Source organism: Megalops cyprinoides, chromosome 3 (genome assembly GCF_013368585.1).
Source record: "Megalops cyprinoides isolate fMegCyp1 chromosome 3, fMegCyp1.pri, whole genome shotgun sequence".
NCBI lineage: Eukaryota > Metazoa > Chordata > Actinopteri > Elopiformes > Megalopidae > Megalops > Megalops cyprinoides.
Window position 1 is genome coordinate 42,365,469 of NC_050585.1, and position 22,823 is coordinate 42,388,291.

Here is a 22,823-nt window from a genome sequence, read left to right on the forward strand (position 1 = left end):
GAAAACTGTAAAGAAAATATACTTTCTTCTCCATTGTTCAGCACAGAGCTTTTCAGGCTCTTAAAGGATCAAAAAGAGCAACAAACTAATAATTTCCCCAGTGACGCCTTGTCTCTGAACGCACGTGTGCTTCACAGAGACAGAGCAGCACAATGCTGAGCTCAGATTTCCTGAGAGAAAAGGTCTTATCACGCAGTAAGCCTCTCCCCCATTGGCTAACGCTGGTGCCAGGTTACCGCATCACGATGAGCATTTGATGCTTTCATCAGACTCGTGCAGCCCATTTAGAAACAGATTTGCGGCATCAAACAAATCCAATCACTTTCTCATTTTCTATTCGGCACACACGTTAGAGATTGTTTTTTTAATAGTGTTAGTACGAGTGAATTCATTTGATAAGCCGGGATGGTGATTCTCCAGGGGTGAAGCTGGTTTTGCTGGATTCTGTTTTGGAGGCAATTAGCATAAATTACATGTTGTTTTAAGAAGTAAAGACTGTCTGCTGTACACTCCATATGTGAGTGCTGGCCCAGCGAGCGAACAAGGAGTTGCTTTTGAATCTCCTTCCTCTCTCACTCTCATCTCCCCGCTGAGAGCTGGGTCTCTCATCCAAGAAACGGGAGTGTGGGATGGTTACCCACAATGCAGCACTCCCTGATCAAGGCTGGACTGCGTAGCACCCACTGGTCATCCGTCAGATCCAGGTCTGAGGCTGATTAGGGAGCCGGTGGGTTGTCAAGGTTATCAGGTGTGACTCCCGGAACACTGCTCCGTGTTCCAATGACATCATCCTCTTATGATTCAGGTACCGTAGCCACATCCTTTAGGCTCAAAGACAAAGGGGTGGCAATGTTCTGCACCCCCCCACACTCCCTCCACCTGAGCAGCCCCCCCTCCACCTACAGACAAAGGGCTTCCGCACTGAGGGGTCCTGGCTGGGCGTAAGCCGGAGTTTGGCGAAGCGCGGGCCAGTATTTCAGCAGAAAGCACTGTGGTGTGAAGAGGCGTCCCGGGGCCAAAGGGGGGCGGGGCATGGGGGGTGGGGAGCAGCGTCCGTGTTGTGGCTGCGGCTGTGGGTGCGAGCGGCGTGGCATGGCGCATGCGGGTGTGCGCGAGCAGCCGGGGGAACAGATGGCAGGGAGGGGAGGCACCAAAGTTTAATCCTATCAGATGGACTCACGTTCCACCATCTGGTTAATCCTTGCACAATTTCAGCGCCCGCGAAAACACACACACACACACACAAAAAAAACAAAACAAAAAACGTCCATTTAGGCCAAGATTACCGCCGCAGATTGCTCCTGCTCTCGTCGCCCGCCTCCCCGGTTTGCCACATCGCCAAACCTGCATTACGGCACGTCCACCCCATCGCCGAGAAGGGAAGATCTACAGCAGAGTGTGGCAAACGTGGGGGAAAAAAATGTGTCTTCATTCATCTGGGACAAAACTGGATTAGAATTTTTTGTTTAGCAAACCAGGCCATGTCTGGCAGCCTGAATAATACAAATAAGATTACCCTCTACTTTCTCATATTTTAAAGGTTGTGTTTTTAAAATACGAAAAGTCCACTAATCTAATGCTATTTTCAGCTAAATTAAGGGTCAGCATTAGAATACATAAATCAAAACAAACATGTATCTTACTGTCCAGTACATAAAGCTACATTTCAAACAATTTTCATTCAGTCAGTCTTTCAAACCTATATCCTGGATAGAAATTAATTGAAATTCGACTTTGATCAACTTTTGTAGAATCAAGTTTTGCCCCCAGCCAGCGGATCAAGGTTCTTTTGTTATGTAAAACTCAAAACGAACAGCGCTGTCCAGTAAATGGGGTCAGCAGCCCAGGTTTTGATGGAGAATGTGTGATCAAGCAAAAATGATATGCAAATACCACAGCATCTTCATCACGGCTTAATCTAATTGTAAAAGCAGACCCCAGGAGCCTGGACCTTCAGGCACTGTGTTAGTCCAGGGAAGTCAGCAGGTAAATGAACATGTAGTCAATGGGGCATGAAAACTGTGGAGAAGACTGTGTATGACTCATTTGCCTGACAGACACACTCTCCGGAGTCACCTGCATGACTTGTGTTAATATATCTATATTTATATTACTGCAGCAATTCCAGTACCTGTAAGTACCTCTCTCGGTAGTGCTGTCCCTCTTGGGATCCAAACCTGCAATCCTCTGGTGGCAGTGCTGCCGGCTGCATAGTTGTTCTACCGATTCCATTTTACGCTGTCACTCATGTCAGGCCCCGCCCCCAGAATCAAACTCATGTCCTCGCCTTTGCCCCCACCCCCTCTAGAAGCTGCCCTCTCCCTCTGAGAATAGACATGATAGTTGTGATGACAGGACAATGTACAGTAGGTGGAAGAGAGCAGGAGTCTCAAGCTGACAGCCTGAGTCTCTGTTTCCCATTAGCTGACTCTTAGCAGGAGTCTGTGGCTTATGTCATGGAGTGTAGGGGCGGGGGGTTGGGGGGTTTAACACTGAGACACAGTGCATGTCATAACATGAGTGCCACCTGTTCCTCTATCTTATTCTCTCTCTCTGTCTCCCTGCCTTTATCTCTCATTCTCTCTCTCAGAGATCAGATCGGATCAGATCAGATCGCTTTGAGGGGCTTAAGCTCACCCCTTGCTGGTGCAAAGGAAGACTTTACCAGCGTGTCGCCGTCTCCATTAGCGTGATTGCTGCTTAGTCAGGAATGTTCCTTTTAAAGAAAAATTTTTTTAAAAAACTGCCGTACTAAGTTGAGAAATGCAGTTTATTGAAACAAAAACTGGAAATTGTGACAGAAACTTTCATTTTTGAAGGCCCGCTAACAAACAGGTTAGGTGGACAAGTTTATACACTCAGATTCAGTGCATTTGATACACATTACTGGCACAAGCACACTCCACACTCACGCCTTCCTTTACATTGCCCGATCATTACGGACTGTACTTTAGCATCTGGGAAGCGAACAAATGGAGCCACGCTGAGCCAACAGCTCCTCTCTGTTGTGATTTGGACCCTTAGAGAAAGCAGACAGCCCATAATAAGCGAGCTGACCTTTTCCGTCAGTGGCCTCTGCCACAGTCTGTGTGAGAAGCGCCCAAGCGGAAGACAGAGTCTGTGCTGCGCTGCCCCTCCCTGCACTGAAGAGCCTGTTATCATTAGCAAGTGCTGTTATTATGAAGTCATATTTCTGTCAGTTTAAAATGATAAAAACAGCATTAGGCTGCAGGAAAAATAGATCTGAGTCCCAGCTGTAACTGAGCTTTGTTTTTCTAAGGGGCCTGTATTCAGAACTGTTAAAACCACAAAACTTTTACTTTTTTTAGGGGGGGGGGGTGTTGGCTGTCTTAGTTGGATCCAGCTGTAGGGCTTTTTACAGAGTACTAGATGGTTTTGGTTTCCTGTTCCTAGTTTGTGCTTTGAGTGTGAGAGGGGTCAGGACCCCCCCCAATCTCCCCCGATACCTGGTACTCATGGGAGGACTCTCAGGCCCCATCTTTGGGGTTTCCTTTCTCCTGCCATGTGAGGTGAAAGCAAATAACGATATGGCCTGCAACCAGAGAAACACACCACACTCTGAAGGGCATCTTTTGTGAAGAGGAGACTGGTCTTCTTTTATATACACACACCACACATAGTCCAGGCCAGGACTGGCTGCGTCAGACACATCTATGTCGTGGTTCTGAGGTCAGAGGTCACACAGTTCCCCTGACCTCAGTGTATCCTAGCATAGCTGTTTTTCCTAGATCTCCCTCACAGTGCATGGGCAGTGCACAGCTGTACATACGCGAGTGTTGCAGAATGAGCACCGTTGTTTTATTTATGAGAACGCACAACCGCTGTTTGGCTGCAGCAATTACGAGGTGACCAAAACCGTTGCAGGCTGAAGGAGTCCTCGTTTCCCTCTGCACCTACTGCAATTCAAACTTTTAAGCTCAAACTTTGGGTCTTATAGCAACACCCCCCCCCCCCCCCCCCCCCAACCTTATTGCCATCTGCTCCAATCGTATTTCAGGGCGAGTCTGCACTTCTCAACCTTTCTTTAATTTAGGTACTGCACCAGATATGACAACCTTTGTATTCCCCAGTCCCACGGAAAGCCATCCCCTGAAACCTGACAGTGGAAGGCAGTGGAGCACAGACAGACCCCTATCATTTGACAGCATGCCTGTTTGAAATGTTATATATATATATCAAGGCTGAACGCTCATACATCTTTTTTTTTCTTATTACCATTTTTTTTCAAAAACCCAAAGCTAATTGGAGTTCCAGTAATTAGTGCACAAAGCGCCTTTGGAAAGACGCCATCACAATCCAGAGCCAAAGTTCAACATCCTGGAGTGAAATTTAGAGCAATTAACGTGTTGGGCTTTTATGGCTGGCTGGCGTTTTTTTTTTTTTTTTTTTTTCTTTTCTGTCAGCGGTTCCCTGGGCTCCTGGCCTTTGAGCGACTCCTGTAAGGACTGGGGATGATCTGCCTGCCGAGAGTGGCGCTCAGCTGACATTTACATGCCTCTCGTAAAACAATCAGGGCCCGCCCCGGCCCTCCTACACGCGGGGCAGAGTAATATTTAATAAAGGTGTGTGTGTAATCACAGGAATTAGCATCATTGTGGCTTCCCTGAGGACAGGGGGAGGGCTTTTATTGTGAAGTGATCACTGCCGTAACACAAGGGGAGGTGTTCTCTCAGTCTGTCTGACATTCCTGGGTTGTGCTGGACCTCTTACAACCCTGAAGCCTGTCTTTAATAAGCACATCATAAAGTCCAGGGGAGCTGAGGAGTTTTGTTTCAGCACCAATCTCCCCTCACCAAACCATCTTCGCCTAAATCACACTCTCTGCCTTGGTGAGGAAGGGTGATGACACAGCAACAATTCCTGTAATGTAAATGCTGTTGTACGCTTAAAACTGTTAGTCATTAGTAATTTGCTCTGCTGAGTCGGCTCAGTTGCTCTCTGGTGCTAGAAATATGTGTCATTGCCATATGACACACAAGTATAGACCGTGGTGCATTCTGGTCTATTTCCAGTGTGGTACAGTGGTGCGTGTTGGATCTACACCTCCCACAACCAATATGGAGGAAGACATACAGCTTTAGGTATTTGCTGTTGGGGAATGGGAAAAAGCCTGTAACTGTTGTATGCTTGTATGTATGTTTATATGCACATGTGTGTGTATGTATGTGTATGTGTGTATGTGTATGTATATGTGTATTGTCACTGAGTGTTTGTGTGTCTTCAGTGTTACATGTGCCAGATAAATGAATAGTGGTGAATAATAATGTCATTCTTAATGTTATGTTAATTCTAAATGTTAATTAAATGTGCACTGCTGGTAAAATACTAATACAGTCTAGTCCGGATAATTGAACAATTATGAATGTATATAGTATATTGAATAATTGCGTACTCTGTTTTATTGTCTTCCTGTTTTAATCCCATTGTGTATTACTCCTGTTATGTGCATACTCCAGTTAAATGCATAACCTTGGAACCGTCCCAAGCATACGCAATTATCAGCCATTGGCTGTATATCAATATTGTTCGCATACTCTTGATATAGTACAGCAAGTTAGTTACTGCTTGTGGCTTAACTTGTGCCTAATTTGTAAATGAACTGTGCAAGCCAAAGCTCTACTGCTACAACTTCCCCACTGTTTCTGAGTAGAGAAGTACACTGAAAATTAAAAGGTCACCAGCATTACTGTGCTGGTCTTTCAGAGCAGAGCATTCATGCACTACTCCTCTGAGATCAATTAAAACAAAAAGATGGGCTACATTTGAAAGCATTGCTGGTGAAAAAAAAAATCTCTAAAGTGTTCTTAATGAAATCAAATACATAGACGAACACAGAAGGTCAGGGGCTCGCAGCCCAGCCAAGTAATATCAGAGACTTGGAACCCAACTGCCGCTCTGCTTGGCACTCAGCATTAAAGAGATGGATTATGGGTAACGGCCCTCTGATAGACTGTTGTCCTGAGGGGGTGGTGCGCTTGTACATCGGCCACTGCATGCTACAGAAACAGGAGTAAGTGCTGATCCATTGAGCCACGGCAGAAGTTCCTGACTTATTATCAATGACAGAGATGTGTGGAAAATTCAAATTGTGCTGTATGTATCCAATGTGAACAAGCTGAACTGACTCTCTCTCCTTATCTCTCTCTCTCTTTCTTTATCTGTCTCCCTCCATCACCCTTTCTTTTTATTTCTCTCTCTTTCTCTCTCTCTCTCTTTATCTCTCTCTCAGCTGCCCCCTGCATCAAAGCCATCAGCCCCAGTGAGGGGTGGACGACAGGGGGCGCCACCGTCATCATCATCGGGGACAACTTTTTTGACGGGCTGCAGGTCATTTTCGGCACCATGCTGGTCTGGAGCGAGGTCAGTTGCCCACCCTGATAGCTTCTCTTTGGCTGAGGCATCCCATACTCCCAGAGACTAAAGTGTGTGGTTTGCCCTCTCTATAAAGAAAGAAGAGACACTCAGATGGGCTGTATCTTCTCTTTATTCAGAACTGCCAATCAGTTGTCTTGAGGGAAAGGACTATCCAATCAAAAATTATGAAGCCTACCCAGATTAATCCAGCATTGTAATGCAACAGTGCCGAGGGGGGGGGACTGAAGTATAGATTCAGGGAGGAGATATTGTAGCGCTATTAAGTGAGATGCTTCACTTTTCAGCACTGCAGTTACACTGAGTGAGTGTTTTTGCCAAGCAGATAAGGCAATGCTGGCTTCAAACTATGTGGGGGCCTGTCCAGGCTTGACTTCTTTCTCTATAACAGTCGTACTGTGCTGTGTTCTCATCTGCCATGCAGTTTTTTTTCCCTCCTTTAGAAACGAGGTTAGTGATCAATTCAAGTGCTCCAGCATTAAAGAGCAGCGCCATGAAAAGGCGCTCATTAGTCACGGTGTATCCTCAGACGGATGAAAGGAGCGGTTGCCGGGATATGAAAGCTCTGCTAACTGCACATTAAGAGACAGTTTAAGCTCGCGTAAAGCGCCACCAGCCCGCAATCGGTCTGAACGAGCTGGCCAAACTGGCCCTGTCGCGCCGGCTATGCCACAGCCAGTGACACCTCAGCATCCAATCATGTAATGGCGTGATCCTGTCCCTGTTATAGTTTCAGTGCTGCTGGACATGACAGAAGAGAAGAAGGCTACAGAGGAGGCGCTTCTCTCATTACAGAGCTGAATGTGTATCGAGTAGAAGCTTCTGCAAGTGTATTTAAATGTAGAACTATGCTGATATACTTAAATATGCTTATAATACACTTTATAAATGCCTAGAACTCTGCAGTGCATCTCACCATTAAGCAAAGGCTCCATTGATGGTTCTACAGGAACTCTCCCTCTCACATCTTGAACTGATCTAGTACGACCATGACCCCAGCCCCACCCCCCCCAACCGTAGCTGTTCCTGTCACCCCTGAACCTCCACCAGGGGCCCACCCACCAATCATATCAGCTGTACCGTCTGCTCACAGCTGCAGTGATTGCAGGGACACGCTCTGATTGGAAGATAGATATTCCTGAGGACAAGAGGGAGAGGTGAGACAGCACTCGTTTGCTGTGTCAGCCACAAGCACCTCTCCTACAGAGGTATAGGAGACAATATCCACCCACCCACACCTGAAACCACCCCCGAAATCACCCCCCTCTCGCAGCGGGAAGGTACACTCACCGGAGAGGAAAAAAGTCTTAAAACAGCAGGCCTTCTTTTCCCCTGCTGTTCTAATGAGCTGATCCAATCTCGCCATTTATTCAAATAAAGTATTCTAAAATAATAATTAATGTTTGTTTATTTTTGTTGCAAATTACACATCATGGTTGTACAATGAGCAGACACAGTGTGATTGCACACATGTTTGACATTATGCCTTTTTTTCTTCTTTGGTGTAGTTTTATTTCATTATTTGTTGCAGTTAATTCGCATAATTACAGGGGCTATTATTTCACATTAGTTTAGAAACATCTGTTATTTCTGTGATTTGTTATTTTCCTGAATCAACAATGAAAAAAACCCCATCTAAACCAGGTTTGAGGTCAGAAGGTAATGGATTGTATGAAGGGGGAACTCTAAAAAAGACTAATTACCCCTCCCAGGACACATTTGTCCTAATTGTGCCTATTTATGGCCACTTACTACTTTACTTAAGAGTTTAAGAGTTTACTTAAGAAGCCAGCTGAAGGCCCTCTTCTCCTGATTTAGAGCCCAAAGCCCCTCAGCAATGGGAGTTTGAGTGACACCGGTACCCTTTCCAGCTCAGTCCTTTTTATTGACATTCAGTGGATGCTCATATCCAGAGCAACTTATATAGGTTACAGTTTTTGCATGTTATTTTCCACTTATACAGTTGCAGATTTACTGAGACAATTGTCAGTTAAGTACCTTGCCTAGGGGCACAGCAGTAGTGCCCCAGCAGGGAATCGAACCAGCAACCTTTGGGTTACAAGCTCTGGTCCTCACCCCTACGCTGCACTGCCACCCTTGACTTGTCCGGGGACTCACTCCCCAGTGGGCTGAATTTATTCTCTCACCCACAGTGTAGGATTCTCCAGTGGTGCTTAACAAAGAACAGTTCAGTTCCAGCCATGGCTTTGTTTCCTTTTTTTCCCATAAGTGACAGTACAAGCCACACTACACTCCTTCAACGCGTGCATATTTTAGCAGAAATGCAATCTGCAAGCACCACAGTTTATTTAGTGGGGGCTAAAGCTCTGAGCACTTCTCTCGTACCTCGGAGACTCGGCGCACGGCAGGTCGTTCATGAGATGCGGCTTCGCCCGCAACATGTCAGACAGAGTCACACGCCGCTCTCTTCCTCACCCACTCCTCCTCCTCTCGTCCCGGCCGGCTCGTGTGAGGAGTGTTTGTTTTCTGCCGTCTCGACAAGGTCGTGGGCGGTGTCGGGTGGCTGTCGTTGACGTGAAGTGTTTGTTTGTCGGGGCGGCAGGGGGGAGAGTTTCAGTGGGAGAGGGGATCGTGGGGGACCTTGCGGCTAACAGAACTATGCAGGGCTGCGCAGAGATGCACGTGAGGGCTCTCCGTGGCTGCTGTTTTGTCTCGCCTTTCAGAAGCAGCAGGGCCTCTCACTGCGTGGAGCAGATGCTGTTTGACCACGCCAGGGGTCGTGGTGTTGAGTCCATCCCCAGTTCAGGGTCACCCGCTTGGGCCAGCTGGCCCCCAGTCATCCCAGTGACCTCCCCTGCTGCTGATGGCAGTCTAACCCAGTCTTCCCCTGGAAATCCACAAAGTCCAGGCCCTCTCTCCAATACAGTCCTTTTTATTGGCATTTAATACACGATCTTATCCAAAGCCACTTTCATTGGTTACAGTTTTGATATGTTGTCCATTTATACGGCTTGATATTTACTGAGGAAACCAGCAACTTTTTGGTCACAAGTCCTGCTCCTAACCACTATGCTGCACTGCCACCCATAATACTTCCCTGGAGTCTCTGATTGGCTGGGAACTTGAATTACCAGTTGCCCCGCCATGTGTCAGAAACCCCCCTTGACTGTGGAGTCTCGGCCATGGTACTACAATTCTAATCTCTTTCTTTTTCCCCCCAACAGCTCATCACCCCGCACGCCATCCGGGTTCAGACCCCTCCCCGACACATCCCGGGCGTGGTGGAGGTCACCCTGTCGTACAAGTCAAAGCAGTTCTGCAAAGGCACACCTGGACGCTTCATCTATACCGGTGAGTTCCCTGCCCCACCTGCTCGCGTTCACAGAGCTATACTGGTTAGGCTGCATCCTGTCCTCATGCTCAGAGCTGAGCTCCCATCCCCAGTGCTCTCACTCACAGAAGTACAGCCAGTCTTTTCTCAGAATTTTTTTCCCCTTCTTTTTTTTTCCCTACCCCGTTCATCACTTTGATTTCCATCACAGGAAATAAGTGAGTGAAACATTAGGAAATTGTTCAGAATTCAATAACATGAATCATTTGTCACAAAGAAAAAAAAAAAACAGGCCCGGTCTTAGGCCGTAAAGAATTTCTCGTGCACACGTTTGTGATCCGCGGACGGATGCATTGCTGTGGTGGAATCCCATGTATTTCCTCTCTGCGGAGGTCACTCTGAATCCCTGCGCTCTCACAAGCAGCAACATCCTGTATTATGCAAAGATAAGGGCAAAAAAGATCTCTCTCACAGAGGAAAGAGGGGGAAGACTCATTAGATACTGAGCTTAAAGTCGGACGTTGTTGAATAAGCCTGCTGGAATTAAGAGCTGTGACCTAAAGGATTAATATCAGGGTCAGGTACACTGTATGTGATGAATACACGGGCCTTGTGCTGGCTCTGCACTGGTGAATACCGGTGTGATCTGAGTAGTTGCTGGTCCAGGATTCCAGCAGAATGTATTTAACTGCCTCAGGTAGGATATTTTAATGACTAATGCTCATAAAAAGGGTAACAATTAAACCAGGAAAACAGTCCATGTTTTACTGCCTACCATCTTGAATCCATTTAAAAACATGCATCCACCTAAGTGTGCATGAACATTAACAATCAAACACACTCACTCTGTGTCACATATGCATACCCTCATACACATACACACACATACACGCACACACATACACACACAAATAATCATACATTCACACACACACACACATGCACTCTCACACACAGGCACGCATGCACCAATCAGATCCCACTGCACAATAAGGACATGCAAAAGTGAGCCAACAGTTGCACTGGGTGAGCTAATCAAACAGCAGTGGAGGCTGGTGTCGTCTTTGGGCTCGCAACCTTGCTGCACCTAATTGAAAATTATAGGAGCTGCCCTGGAGGAGAAATGTGTTTGTAATAAGTTTAGTTCTACATAATGGAAGACCATGGCTGCAAACCATTTCTGCTCCGCTCTCTCTCCGAGCGCAAGAAAATCCCAGACCAATTTAAGCAGCGCTAAAAGAAGGAGCTGCTGCTCTTGACTTTTTGGTTTCTTGTTTCTTTTTTCCTTCTTTTCTTTCTTTTTTTTTTGAAAGTGCAAGAGACAGAGCTTTGGAATAAAGGTAAAAGAAAGGATGTACTCTACCTTCGGGGAAAGACGTTCCCTTTTTTGTTAATTCTGCCTCTTTCTGGATCACCCCAAAATTCCCACAAGTAACCCCCTCAACCCCCCCCCCCCCCCCCCCCCCCCCCCCAAAAAAAAACTATCAAGTAATACCAGATATACTTTTCCTCTTCCTCCCCTGTAAAGAGGGATGTGGGAATGGCGGTCCCTTACACTCTTGACAGGCGAGCTGGCACAGAGTATAGCATGTAAAGGCTCATATCTGAGTTCTGACTGACACTGATCTTCTCCTCACAGCTCCCCCGGTCTGCAGTGTGTGGCTTCCATCACAGCTGTCCAAGCTTTCTCTGTCATCTCATTTCAGCTTTTGTTGTTGTTGTTTCTGCTGCTGCTTTTCTTCATCTATCGTTTGATGGGTTTTGTATTTTTGCCATTTGCGGTTTGTGTAATTGTGCTGCCTTTATTGTGTGGCTGTAGAGACTGGCTTAGGTCTACAGCAGTGCTGGTATTCCAGTACATTTTTCGCCCCCCAAGATCTCCAGATCTCCAGAACAACACAATAAAGGCGGCATAATTACAGAATCACATACAACAGTCAAAGAAAGCAATTCATATAAATTGATTAGAGTGAAATGATCAGAAGAAAGGAGAACTTCAGCAAGCTGCAATTTCCCAAAGCTACACTATAAAAATGGCAGGTGTGACAGAGTTTAAGTCCTTTTACAGGGCTTTTTTGCTGCTCCCTTTTACAGAGAGTTTATGGGGTCCTGGAATAGGTCTCAATGCAGTTTCTTGATATCTGTCAGGGTTGTGACTATTTGCTTGTTAGTGGGTCTATCTTTCTGATACCCATGATTCCCATGGATTCATCCAGTGCTAACGCTCCCACCACACACACACACACACACACACACACACACACACACACAGACAGACGCGCACACACATTATTTCCGCGTCCTCTGGTGGTAAGGCCTCGTTATGAAGAAATCATTTTTAATCATCACAGAGCCCAGACATCCCTCCAGGCTAGCCGCCATTAAATGCTCTTTGGCTGCTGAGGGCTTTGAGAAGTGGGAGGAAATGACCTTCGACCCAAACATTTGGCAGTTCCTTCAACCATGTGAATCAGGAAACTTAACCCAGCCAGCAGGTACCCCGACGGCATCAAGGTTGTGTTCTCCCCGGGGATCAGAGGTCAAAGCTCTGTATGCTCTGTCTCTCCTTTATGCTGTCATCTCTGTCTTTTTAAAATGTTTTGCTCTTGAATCAAATGAAAACACTAGCCTGCACATGAAGAAAAATCTAAATCTGTGCAATTTAAAAAACATAAAAAACGCATGAGGTTTTACTTCGCTTTAATGATGGGTTAATGCAGTCCGCTACCCCCTGTGTCAAATATTCAGTCATAGAAGTTTATCATCTTTAAAATGCACGTCAACCTTTTTCAATGTCATGCAGCTGTATCTCATGGTGGTTATTTACATTGGTCAGTGTGATAGTTAGTTGTGCAAACATATTAAAGGGGTCAAGCTGAGGGGCTCCAAAGTGGCTCAGTCAGCTAAGTCACTAACCTCAGCATGGGATGAGCCCTACGGTCCCGGTTTGAGCCCTGGAGACCACTGGAATAGATATAGTTTTGTTCTTTCAGGGCAGGGATGGATGTGCTGGCAGAGTTCCCTCGTCTCTCTGCTCCCAGACACCCTGAGACTTATAAGCCGCTCAATAGAGTGACATCAATAGAGATGTGCATATCCTTCAGTCGGAATTCTGTTTTCTGGGGTGTAGAGTGGATGTGTGTAGAGTGGATGTGTGTCAGAGGACTGCTTTTACTGTCTCTTCCTGTACGAGTGCAGAGGTTACTGTGGTGTGAGCTGGGAGGGGTGTAAAAGGGGAACAATGCATAAAAAAGGTTTCAGTTTGGGTGATTTCCTGGATGGGTTCCACCAGTCCTGGCAGCGCTAGTAAGTCTGTGTGGTTTATTGAGCTACACTTGTTGGTTTTCTTATCACAGTCAATGGCCGCCAACAGCGTAGTCGATCACATGCAAAGCACTCTGGGGCAGAAGACAGACGATGACCTCGCTTTCTTTGATGTGTAAATGATCCCTTGTCTGTCCCGTCATGTCAACATAGCTAGGGACACCATTTAAGCCACACAGACCCCTCCTGCCATTTCCTCCCTAGTTCCTCTCCTCCCTGTCCTCCCGCTTTCTCCATCGTATTTTCTCTCTCCTCCCTGTCCACTTCTTCTCCACTTCTCTGTCCCCCCCCCCTTCCTTTCTCCATCTATCCCCTCTCTCCTCCCTTTCCCTCTCCCTTCTCCAATTCCCTCCCTCTCTCCTGGTCATCTCTGTGCATTGCCCCGGTCTGCAGAGGCTCCAACCAGCGAACAGGGATTTGTGTCCGGCATTTTCCTCTCGCGGCTCCAGTTGGCATCGCCGAGGGTCCGGTTGCCAGTGGGTACTAATCATAGACGACTGGCAGGAGTCGGTGGCAGCTGGCACTCGAATTACACTGGTGTTGGGGGTGGCACTGGGGAGGCGGTGCTGGCTGGCACCGCTGAGCAACTGCTGTTGTGGAGAAGAAACGTAGCGGAACCAAGCACCTAATTAAATCAATACAGCCACAGTGCTGCCACTTCAGATGAAGGCACAGCCATGCGGACACCGGTCACTACCTGGCGCCGTACGTCCAACACAAACCCTGTTACGTCATCCTCAGCTCAGCTCAGGGATTTCTAACCAAAATAACAGGAGAGAGAGGCTGGGTTTTTAAATCACACGTGGCAAGTCAAACGTGCCGAATCACAAAGCCAGCAAAGCTAGAATAGAAATGGTTTCCCTGTCGCCCAGTTCCATGTTGAGTCACACTGTGACAAGTCTTCCAGCTGCTCCCAGCCATTTGCCTCAGACTAAGAGGTTATTTGTGATTAATTATTAGCACGGCATGCTGCACCTGTGCCTGTGATACGTGGCTAGCTGGGAGCACCATGCCCCCTGATCGCCCGAGTCGGTCATTTACTGACGCTCCCTTAAGGACTCGGGTCTGAAATGCAGGGCAGGGGACAGGGAGAGTGAATAAATTCCTGACTGAAATGACAGGCGCCCATATGGGGATGCTGGCACGCGGAGGTGTGAGGCAGGCTGTGGGCTCACCAGCGCGCAGCAGCGAGACGCGGCATATGTGCCAAAAGCGGGGCGCTACGTAAGCGTCTCTCTCACCTGCGAAACGCAGGCGCCCCTCAACTGCCGTTCGTCACGTCAAGGCAGCGGCAGGCATGCGAGGAAAACAGTCTGTGAGCGCAGGGAGCTAACAGAGCGGGGGAAAGAGGGGCGAGCGTCCGTCGCCCCGGCTTAATTCCACAGATGCTCTCTGCTTCGTTAGACACGGGCAGACCCTGCGCGATTAAAACCGATCGCCGACGGCAATTAAAACGGCTACTTTCGGGGCCGTGAGTATACCAGCTGGTGCTTCGCTGGTATAACACGTTTGGGACATTCCTGGATACATGACTGGCAGGTTTGCCGTGCGGGTGCGTGTGGACTGTGTTGGAGCGTCCCTCTCTTGCGTATGTTTCTCACACGGCGCAGGGTTATAATGCAGCCTGCTAATGATGGTTTCAAAGAGCCGAGCACTCGCGATGGATTGGGGAGGCGGGGGGGGTTTGATGAATGAGCTCCCGATCGTAGCAGTCAATTAGCCCTGTTCACAGCACAGCGCCTTTTGCTTGGATACAGGCACCATGGCACAATATTAAAAGACCCTATTTGATCAAATTATTGGTATTTTTGCACCCCCCACCCCATATCCTAATTAGGTGATTGTCAGATATGACTCAGAGCTGCTAGAACAGGTGTCTGTACTATGTTAGAGCAAAAGAAAAGATAAAAAAGAACAGAAGTCTGGAATGGAATGCCAAACTTACTAAGGTGTTTTGTGTGTGTTTGTGTAGACTGATAGACAGATAAGTAGGTAGACATACAGAAAAAAAATATTGATAGGTAGGTAGGTAAATGGATAGATCACAGGAATCTGCCCTCTGCCTGCCTTTCCTGGAATGATCACTGCTCCTGCTTCCTGTTCACGGCACCTGCTTCCTTTTCACCTCACCTCCTTCATGTTCTCTACCCTTCTAATTAATTGATGGGAGAGTGTTTGTGCTACTGCAGCGACAGCAGGCACAGACAATAAAGGCAATAAAGACTGACAGCTGTTTTTTTTCAGACTGTGAGCTGTCTGTGGCAGTGTCTCACTGGGGGGAGTGTAGTTGATTAAAAGTGTTGGGTGCTCTTGAGCTTCAACAGTGTTAAGTCTTTGACATTATGATCTGTCAGATAGTTTGATGTCGTGTGTGTATAGACCTTTCCAGAGTGCATAGCTACTGTCATGATGTCAAAGAAATGTGTTGTGTGTGCTGATATAATTAAGATTCATCTGGTTTGAAAAACCGTCAGTGTGTCACAGTATAAAACGGGACATGTAGGTTTCGCTCTGTGAAACCGATGTGCTTATTTTATCCCAATCGAGCAACTGAAGTGTAGATGTAATAACAGCCAATACAGTCTTTGCATATGATGATGATAAGAAAAAACAAGAGGTCCCTTTTCAGAACTGAATGAATTGTCAATGTGCATGTTATCATTCCTGCATAAGCGATGACTTATTTAGCTTGCCGGATTTTCCAGATAAACACCTCGGCAGGATTTATGGTAAAATGGATAAAAATTAGATTGTGAGGTATTGATCCCCAGTTGGTGTGGGTGGAAAAAAATAACTCATCTATAATAAGGGGGTGGGGGGGGGGGGGTAGAAAAAAAATGAAGCAATAATTCAGGGCTATTGAGCGTCACACAGCTGAGTGCATCGATCCCCAGTGTGCTGCATATGAGATCACACCCGGGAAACACGGACCTGCGAGGGGAAAAAAAAGAAAGGGGGAATGAAAGGATGGAGAGAGAGAGAGAGAGAGAGAGAGAGAGAGAGAGAGAGAAAGAGAGAGAGAGAGAGAGGGAGAGAAGGGAGGGAGCACTGAATTCCTCTGTTCGTCATCCCACTGGTACCAGCAGCTCCTTGCACCGCCCGCTCCAGTGCTAAAAGGCGAGACCCATTTACGTGTTTCCATTTTGTCATTTTATCGGGTGCTCTTTTCCAAGGCGGCATTCATAGTGCGAGTGCAGGAGCGTATCTAATGCAGGCACAGTGACAGCAGAACATACAGAATGCAACCGGAAACATCTGAGCGTACGTCAGCCCTGTCAGCCACAGTGATAACCACAGCTGCTGTACAGATATACAGACCACAGTAAATTCATAAGCACATGTACATGTGTGCCATTTCATTCATGCAGTATGGCAACACAACCTACCGTACAGTAATAAGACTGCACAGCTAAAGAGAGGACGACTTGCAGCAGTACAGCATAGTGCTGAGGAGCAGGGCCTGTAACCCAAAGGTTGCAGGTTCGATTCCCCACCAGGCACTGCTGCTGTAACCTTGGGCAAGATACTTAACCCACAATTGCCTCAGTAAACATCCAGCTGTATAAAGAGATAACATGTAAAAAAAACTGCAGTCTAAGTAAGTTGCTCTGGGTAAGAGCATTTGCTAAATGACAATAATGTAATGTAACTGGCATGATTGGATAGGGTTGCAAAGATGTGGCCTGGGTCTTCAGTCTGTGACTCTGCACCAATCAACCCCCTCACTGTTCAGCTCTGCCAGGCCTGATCCTAATGAAAAGCTCCAAAGGCTTCATGGTCCGGGCAGTTCTGCTGTAAGGCACCATCATCAGTAACATATATATTACAGGACATTAAATCACTTGGGCTAACAACCCAGATTCACAAGGACATTTTTAGTCATCCGGGGATGTTGTATTGGCTCACTGTTCTGCCAAAACGGGAAAGTTCCTGTTAAAACTGAGAATGACCTGACAGCATGTTCCATTTAAGACTGAAAAAGCCATGCCTCACTAATGGTGAAAGGCTTGTGTTTAAACCTGAAAATGTCCTGTTAAGAATGACAGCATGTCACATTGAGACTGAAATGTATGTCCAACTAATACTGAAAAGTTTGTGACAAAGTTGAAAATGTCCTGCTGAGGCCAACAAAATGTCCCAGCAATACTGAAAATGTCCTTGTAAGTCAGTGTTGATAGCTCAAGACAGGATGTACTGAAATTTAGACCTTACCCCAGCCACAAGGGCCTAATACTGTGTCATGATGCTGGAAAAACAGAGCTCTAGCTCTCTATCTATCTCTGTTTCTCTCTCTCCATCTCTCCTCTCTTTCCATCTCTCTCTCCTTTTCTCTGTCTCTTTCTCCATCTTGCTGTCTATCTCTCTCCTTTTCACTGTCTCTCCTTCTCACTCTGTCTCTCTCTCCTTCTTGCTCTCCATCTCTCTCTCTTTCTTGATCTCCATGTCTCGCTCCATCTCTCTCTCTACATCTTGGTCTCAATCTGTCTCTGATCTGCATCAGTGCAATTTCTCAGAAGTGCTACTGCCCTACCCTCTTTTCAGGAAAGAGGTGAAAAAATAGCACTGCTTTTTCCGCGCGTGTGTGTATTTTTATACAGTTTGCAGAATTTTTCTGCAGGTGTGCTCTGTCTGTGACGAAATTTCACGGGAACATTTCTTTGCTGTTCTTCTTTGTCTGAGACATTTCTCTTGGCACCGTCTTAATAGTGCTTCACTGTGACCTGTTTGATGAGGTTGAATTCGGCAAGATCGCCACTACACACCCCTCTCCCCCTCTCCACCCAGGGGTATTATTGGGAAACATGAGGAGCCCAGGATCTGGCCTCATGAAATTTCAATGAGCATTGATCCCTGTGATTGCAAGGAATCCTTCAAATAGGGAGAGAGAGAGAGAGGGAGAGAGAGAAAAAAACATATTTATTGCCATTACATTTTACTCCTTTTGATCTGATGGGGTTATATATGTTTTTTTTTGTTTTGTTTCTTTTTTCCCCCTACAGAGGACTAGAGGTTATCATTTTCTCAGTGTGTGATTTTAGTGATGCCCAATGACATCCTGAGAGTGCTGGAGGCAGAAGCAGACTGCCCAGCCCATAGGCCGTAATAAAAATGGCCAGTTGGACTACTGTCCATCTTAAAACAAACACAGGCCTGATTCTATTCATATTCTACTGTTGTCCCAGAGTAAATCAGTCAGTAAATCAGGTGTGTATAGACAGTGCCCATATTTATTCATATAGCTGATTATCTTGTAACAGACAAAAAGGAACACATGGGTTAATTTTATCTGCTTATTTTTTGATGTTTTAATCTATGTATTTAGTCTTAGCATTTCTTAGATATCTATATATAATAAAAGGCCTAACTCTTTGCTAAAGTATGGTGGGATGTAACTGGGTACACTTTTCAGTTACAAGGTACAATTTTCAGCATTTTCAATGACAAGCATATGATTAATTTCACTTAACCATTAAATTTCTGTGAATACTTTATTTTAAAATAACAACAAAAAATTCATTTTCCGACCATAAGAACAATCCCTTTTTTTGTGAAAACCTCAAATCATAAATGGGGAAGCAGTTGGAGAAAATCTCCAGTGTTACGCTGTACTTCTCATGTTTTTTTTTTATGTATAAAAACCGTTAATGCAGTCCAGAAAGAACCATAAACCGCAGCTCAGTCTTAAGTTAATGAGAGAATAACAGCGCAGCAGTTAAAACAACTCCGATCTGCTCCACTATAAATACCGCTGTTGTGGTTTGAGCTGTTCCACATTTGGAGAAAGTCAGGTTGAGGTCGCTCAACAGAGCATCACGGCAGATCTCACTTCTGCATTTTTTTTAATTCAGCCACACATTCATGAACTTATGTATTCATATTTATATGATATCTACACACACATATTGACTTGGGGGGTTTCAGTTTTCTAATCTAATTGGAAATTCAGTTGTTTCCTGGCGGTGCATGAGAGGAAAGGAAGCGAGGTTCAAAACTTACCGTGCGTTTTTTACATGTTTACTAAGTGGACACAGAATGATTACTACGTTTATTAATTTCATATGTACAGTTATTTCAATATATGTGCTTATAGCCACAGTTTATGCAATCCTGTATGCTGTAGTAGTTGGCTCTGATTGTCTTGGTCATAGTTTGCCTTCATTTGCCTCTTACACTGATACCTGTACATTGACATTAGACATGCAGTAAAATGTATGAAGGCATGGTTTCATAGCAAGGTGCTGTTCTAACATCATTCTGTTCCTCCCCACCTCCACTGCCTAGAACGAATGGCTAGGAATCAATCATTGTCTGTGGTGTTGGATTCTCCCATTGTTTCGCGCTCTCTCCTGGCATAGCGCGGCTGCTCTGAGCGCCAGCACGGTGACTTGCACACCCCAACTCGCACCAAAAATTGCAAATAAATCCAAAAAAGAGCCCCCCTCTAGAATATAAACAAACCCCACAAAGAGTGTTTATTGTTCCATTCTTCACTGTGGCACCAGCGGAGGAGAGGTTATCGCATTTCCTCAGACCAGATAAACACGGACATTTTGTAACCGGCCCGTTCCAGGGGGCGCGGTTGTTTTTTTTTTTTTCTTTCTTATTTTATTCATATGTCTTATTTTATTTTCTCTCGGAGAAGGCACGTGGGCGGAGATACTTTCCCGCAGTCCTTCCACAGTGTCCGTACACGGTGAAACCGAGGCCCTACCATTGATCGTTCAGACCCAAAAATAAACAAGACGGTTTGATATCGTGCTGCACGTTACCAAGCCTGAGGGAAAAAACTACAGCGGTGGATCGATTACCAGAGCACTGCACATCCTCCATTAATGCTGTGGCATCAGTGCCATATATGGCATGACTCAACCGTCAGTCACCCGCCTGACATTCCCCACTTGGCTGCATCTTGTCATCTCGTCTTTACCGCTTCCTGCGTTCTGCTCGTGCCTCAAGACCCCCCTCGGCTTGGGGCAGAAAGCCCCTTCCCCTCCATCTCCCTGTAAGTATGTATTATCTGCTTGGCCGGTGTGCAGATTGGATGGAATCAGGAAATCGATAGCAATAAGGAGGAGCAAACAGCCGCTGACCTCTACAATTGCAGCGCCGTTGTTTACATGGGGGAGCGGGGGCCATCCGTCTCCATATCAGCGCATTAATGGGGCTCTAACGCCTCTATTTGTTACGCCCCCCCGTCCCATGCCTCACGCAGCCACGCACCCTGTGCCCCCCTAATTACAGGAAGCCCATTTAAATATGATGTATTGTCGCCCCAGGTCTTGGATTGCCTCTGTGACATTCTCTGGGGCTTTGGGAGATCACGAAGCTGCTTTTGGCCCCTGTCATTTCTTGAAACGGTATAATTTTTTAATACCCCCGAAACAATGTTTGTGGTTTATTGTGCATGCTTTTAGGCCGTTTTAGCCTTACAGACTGAAAGAGAATTAGTGAGGGCACAGACACAGTCTGATTCAGGCTTTCTTCAGCACAGATGCATGCAGCTGATACACTCTTACTCACAGACACTGTTCAGCACAGACACAATCCAATACAGGCTTACTCCATCACAGACACACTTCGGCTCACACAAAGTGTTTATCCTTTATGATAATGTATGAACTGGCAGTGAACTTCTGAACATTAATAACATCCATTCTTTCCTTCATAATCCCAAAATTTACTGTCTCAAAGTGCTGTGGAATTAATGAACGCAGTTTTAACACCAAATGGGGAAGAGAAATGGGTAGAGAAACAATTATTTTGATTTTATTGCAAGACGCCTGGTTTCAAAGGGAATTAATCTCACTCATAACTGCATGAATCGTACTTTCCCACCAAATGCTTATAGTCCTTTTTGTAAGGTTAAACATAAAATATGTCATTATAGCCAAGTAGTTCTGCTATTTACAGGAATGTTAATTTTCTGAAATAATCTAATGAGAAACATGGCTAAGTTTCAATCTATAGTTGAGGGAGAGATGAGCTTGGTGACAGTGCATTTTTATCTCTGTCCCTTTAAATGATCATTTTAGAGGGATTGATATAATTGCCTGTGCCCCTTGGATATGCTAGTGTGTGTTAATGTTTCATTGCGCTGGTGTGTTAGTGTTGTCTCATTGGGCCGGTGTGTGTTGGTGTTGTCTCATTGGGCTGGTGTGTGTTGGTGTTTCATTGTGCTGGTGTGTTAGTGTTGTCTCATTGGGCCGGTGTGTGTTGGTGTTTCATTGGGCCGGTGTGTGTTGGTGTTGTCTCATTGGGCCGGTGTGTGTTGGTGTTTCATTGCGCTGGTGTGTTAGTGTTGTGTCATTGGGCTGGTGTGTGTTGGTGTTGCACTGCGCTGGTGTGTTAGTGTTGTGTCATCGGGTCGGTGTGTGTGTGTGTGTTTCATGTTAGTTTGCGCTGGCGCGTGTGTCCCTCTGTGCCAGCATATGAGTGCGTGTATGTCAGCGTGTACCATCGAGACACAGCAACGAAAAGTGTCCCAAATCAGAACAGAGATTCTCTCTCTCAGCCATGTTTTTTACTCACCCCTGAGCGTGAGACATCACAAACAAGACTAATTATAGCACCGTAAGCTTAGGCGTAACAGGGACTGCGTTTGCTGCTGCTACTCAAAGACAGCACGTAGCTTTACCTGCCGTCACTCCTTTATCGTCCTCCGGTCACCTTCACGACCACTCAATTACAGCTTGATTCCCTCTGTCCTCCTTTTCAACCACCCCACCCTCCACCCCCCCAGTTCCTCCTGTGGGATTTAATGGTTCGCAGAGAAGCGTTTGCGTTTGCTCCCCCCACCCCCGGGAGCCACGCGGGACCGCAGCACACAAACAGACAAGCAAATAGCGTGCCACCACAGAGGAGAGGGTCATGGTTTTGGGTTGAAAACACCGTGAGGCGTCCTGACGGAGGCACGGAGGGTTACGAAAACACGAATGCGAGCGTGGCGCTTTCGAAGGTCTGAGGTTGGGCTGACTGGAGACGAGGGGGTGGGGTGGGGAGGTTGGGGGCGTTTGGCTTTACAGAGCCTATCAGATTCCTTTTCAAATATTGGCCTATGATTCAGTCAACCATTATTTTAACAGCAACCGTCTAAAGCTGGATTTGTCTTTGTGTCAAAGGGGTATGGGTCTCAAAGAGGTTGTTTTATTGTTGCAATACTGGAGTGTTTTCCAGGGTTCCAGAGTTCACCTTTGAAAAGACATCCCATCAATAGCACAAAATCATCTTATTTGTAATGAAATAAATCCATCTTTGTGAACCCCCCCCCCACCATAGCTCTTTCCTGTTGGTTGGATATTAAACAAAAGAACATCCCCACTACTTTGGAGAGTCTCTGAGTTCCTGAGCTCAAGCTTTCAGCTGTACAGTAGCTGTTTTCTTTTTGCATGGGCAAAAACCTCATCAACCGCAGAAATATCACAATTCACCAAAGTTTTTTCTCCCTAGAACTTCTTTCCTCTAATGTCTTTAGCTTCTTTTTTTTTTCTTTTGGACATTTTAATGGTTCTTTCACGGGACTCAAAAACAACACTCTTGGGTAAATGGAGTGACGGTCATCCACTCCTTCTCTTCCGCCATCACAGACGTCACTGCTGTCAGTAGGGCCCAGTGAACATCATTCCTCAACAAGGGTCTGACTGACAGCCTTTTATCTCTCGCTTCTGACAAGATAAAGGGTTTATCCTCATAATTGCAGCAATAAATGTGAAGGAAAAAATTTCCTTTCAAATCCCCAGATTGCCTGCTTTTTACACTTGCTCATACAAACAAGGGTGATCTCCTTTCTCGCAGATGTGAAATGGTTTCCATTAGC

At 46.1% G+C, this 22,823-nt stretch overlaps 1 protein-coding gene across 4 annotated transcripts in view; it reads left to right on the forward strand.

Moving 5' to 3' along the window:
- LOC118774858 (transcription factor COE1-like) overlaps positions 1 to 22,823 on the forward strand; it is a 142,981-nt gene that overhangs the window by 99,365 nt on the left and 20,793 nt on the right. For all 4 annotated transcript variants that reach the window (XM_036524410.1, XM_036524408.1, XM_036524409.1 and 1 more), the window contains exons 9-10: positions 6,251 to 6,381; positions 9,579 to 9,705. In XM_036524410.1, coding sequence (XP_036380303.1) covers positions 6,251 to 6,381; positions 9,579 to 9,705 — 258 coding nt within the window. The remainder of the gene's footprint in view (positions 1 to 6,250; positions 6,382 to 9,578; positions 9,706 to 22,823) is intronic.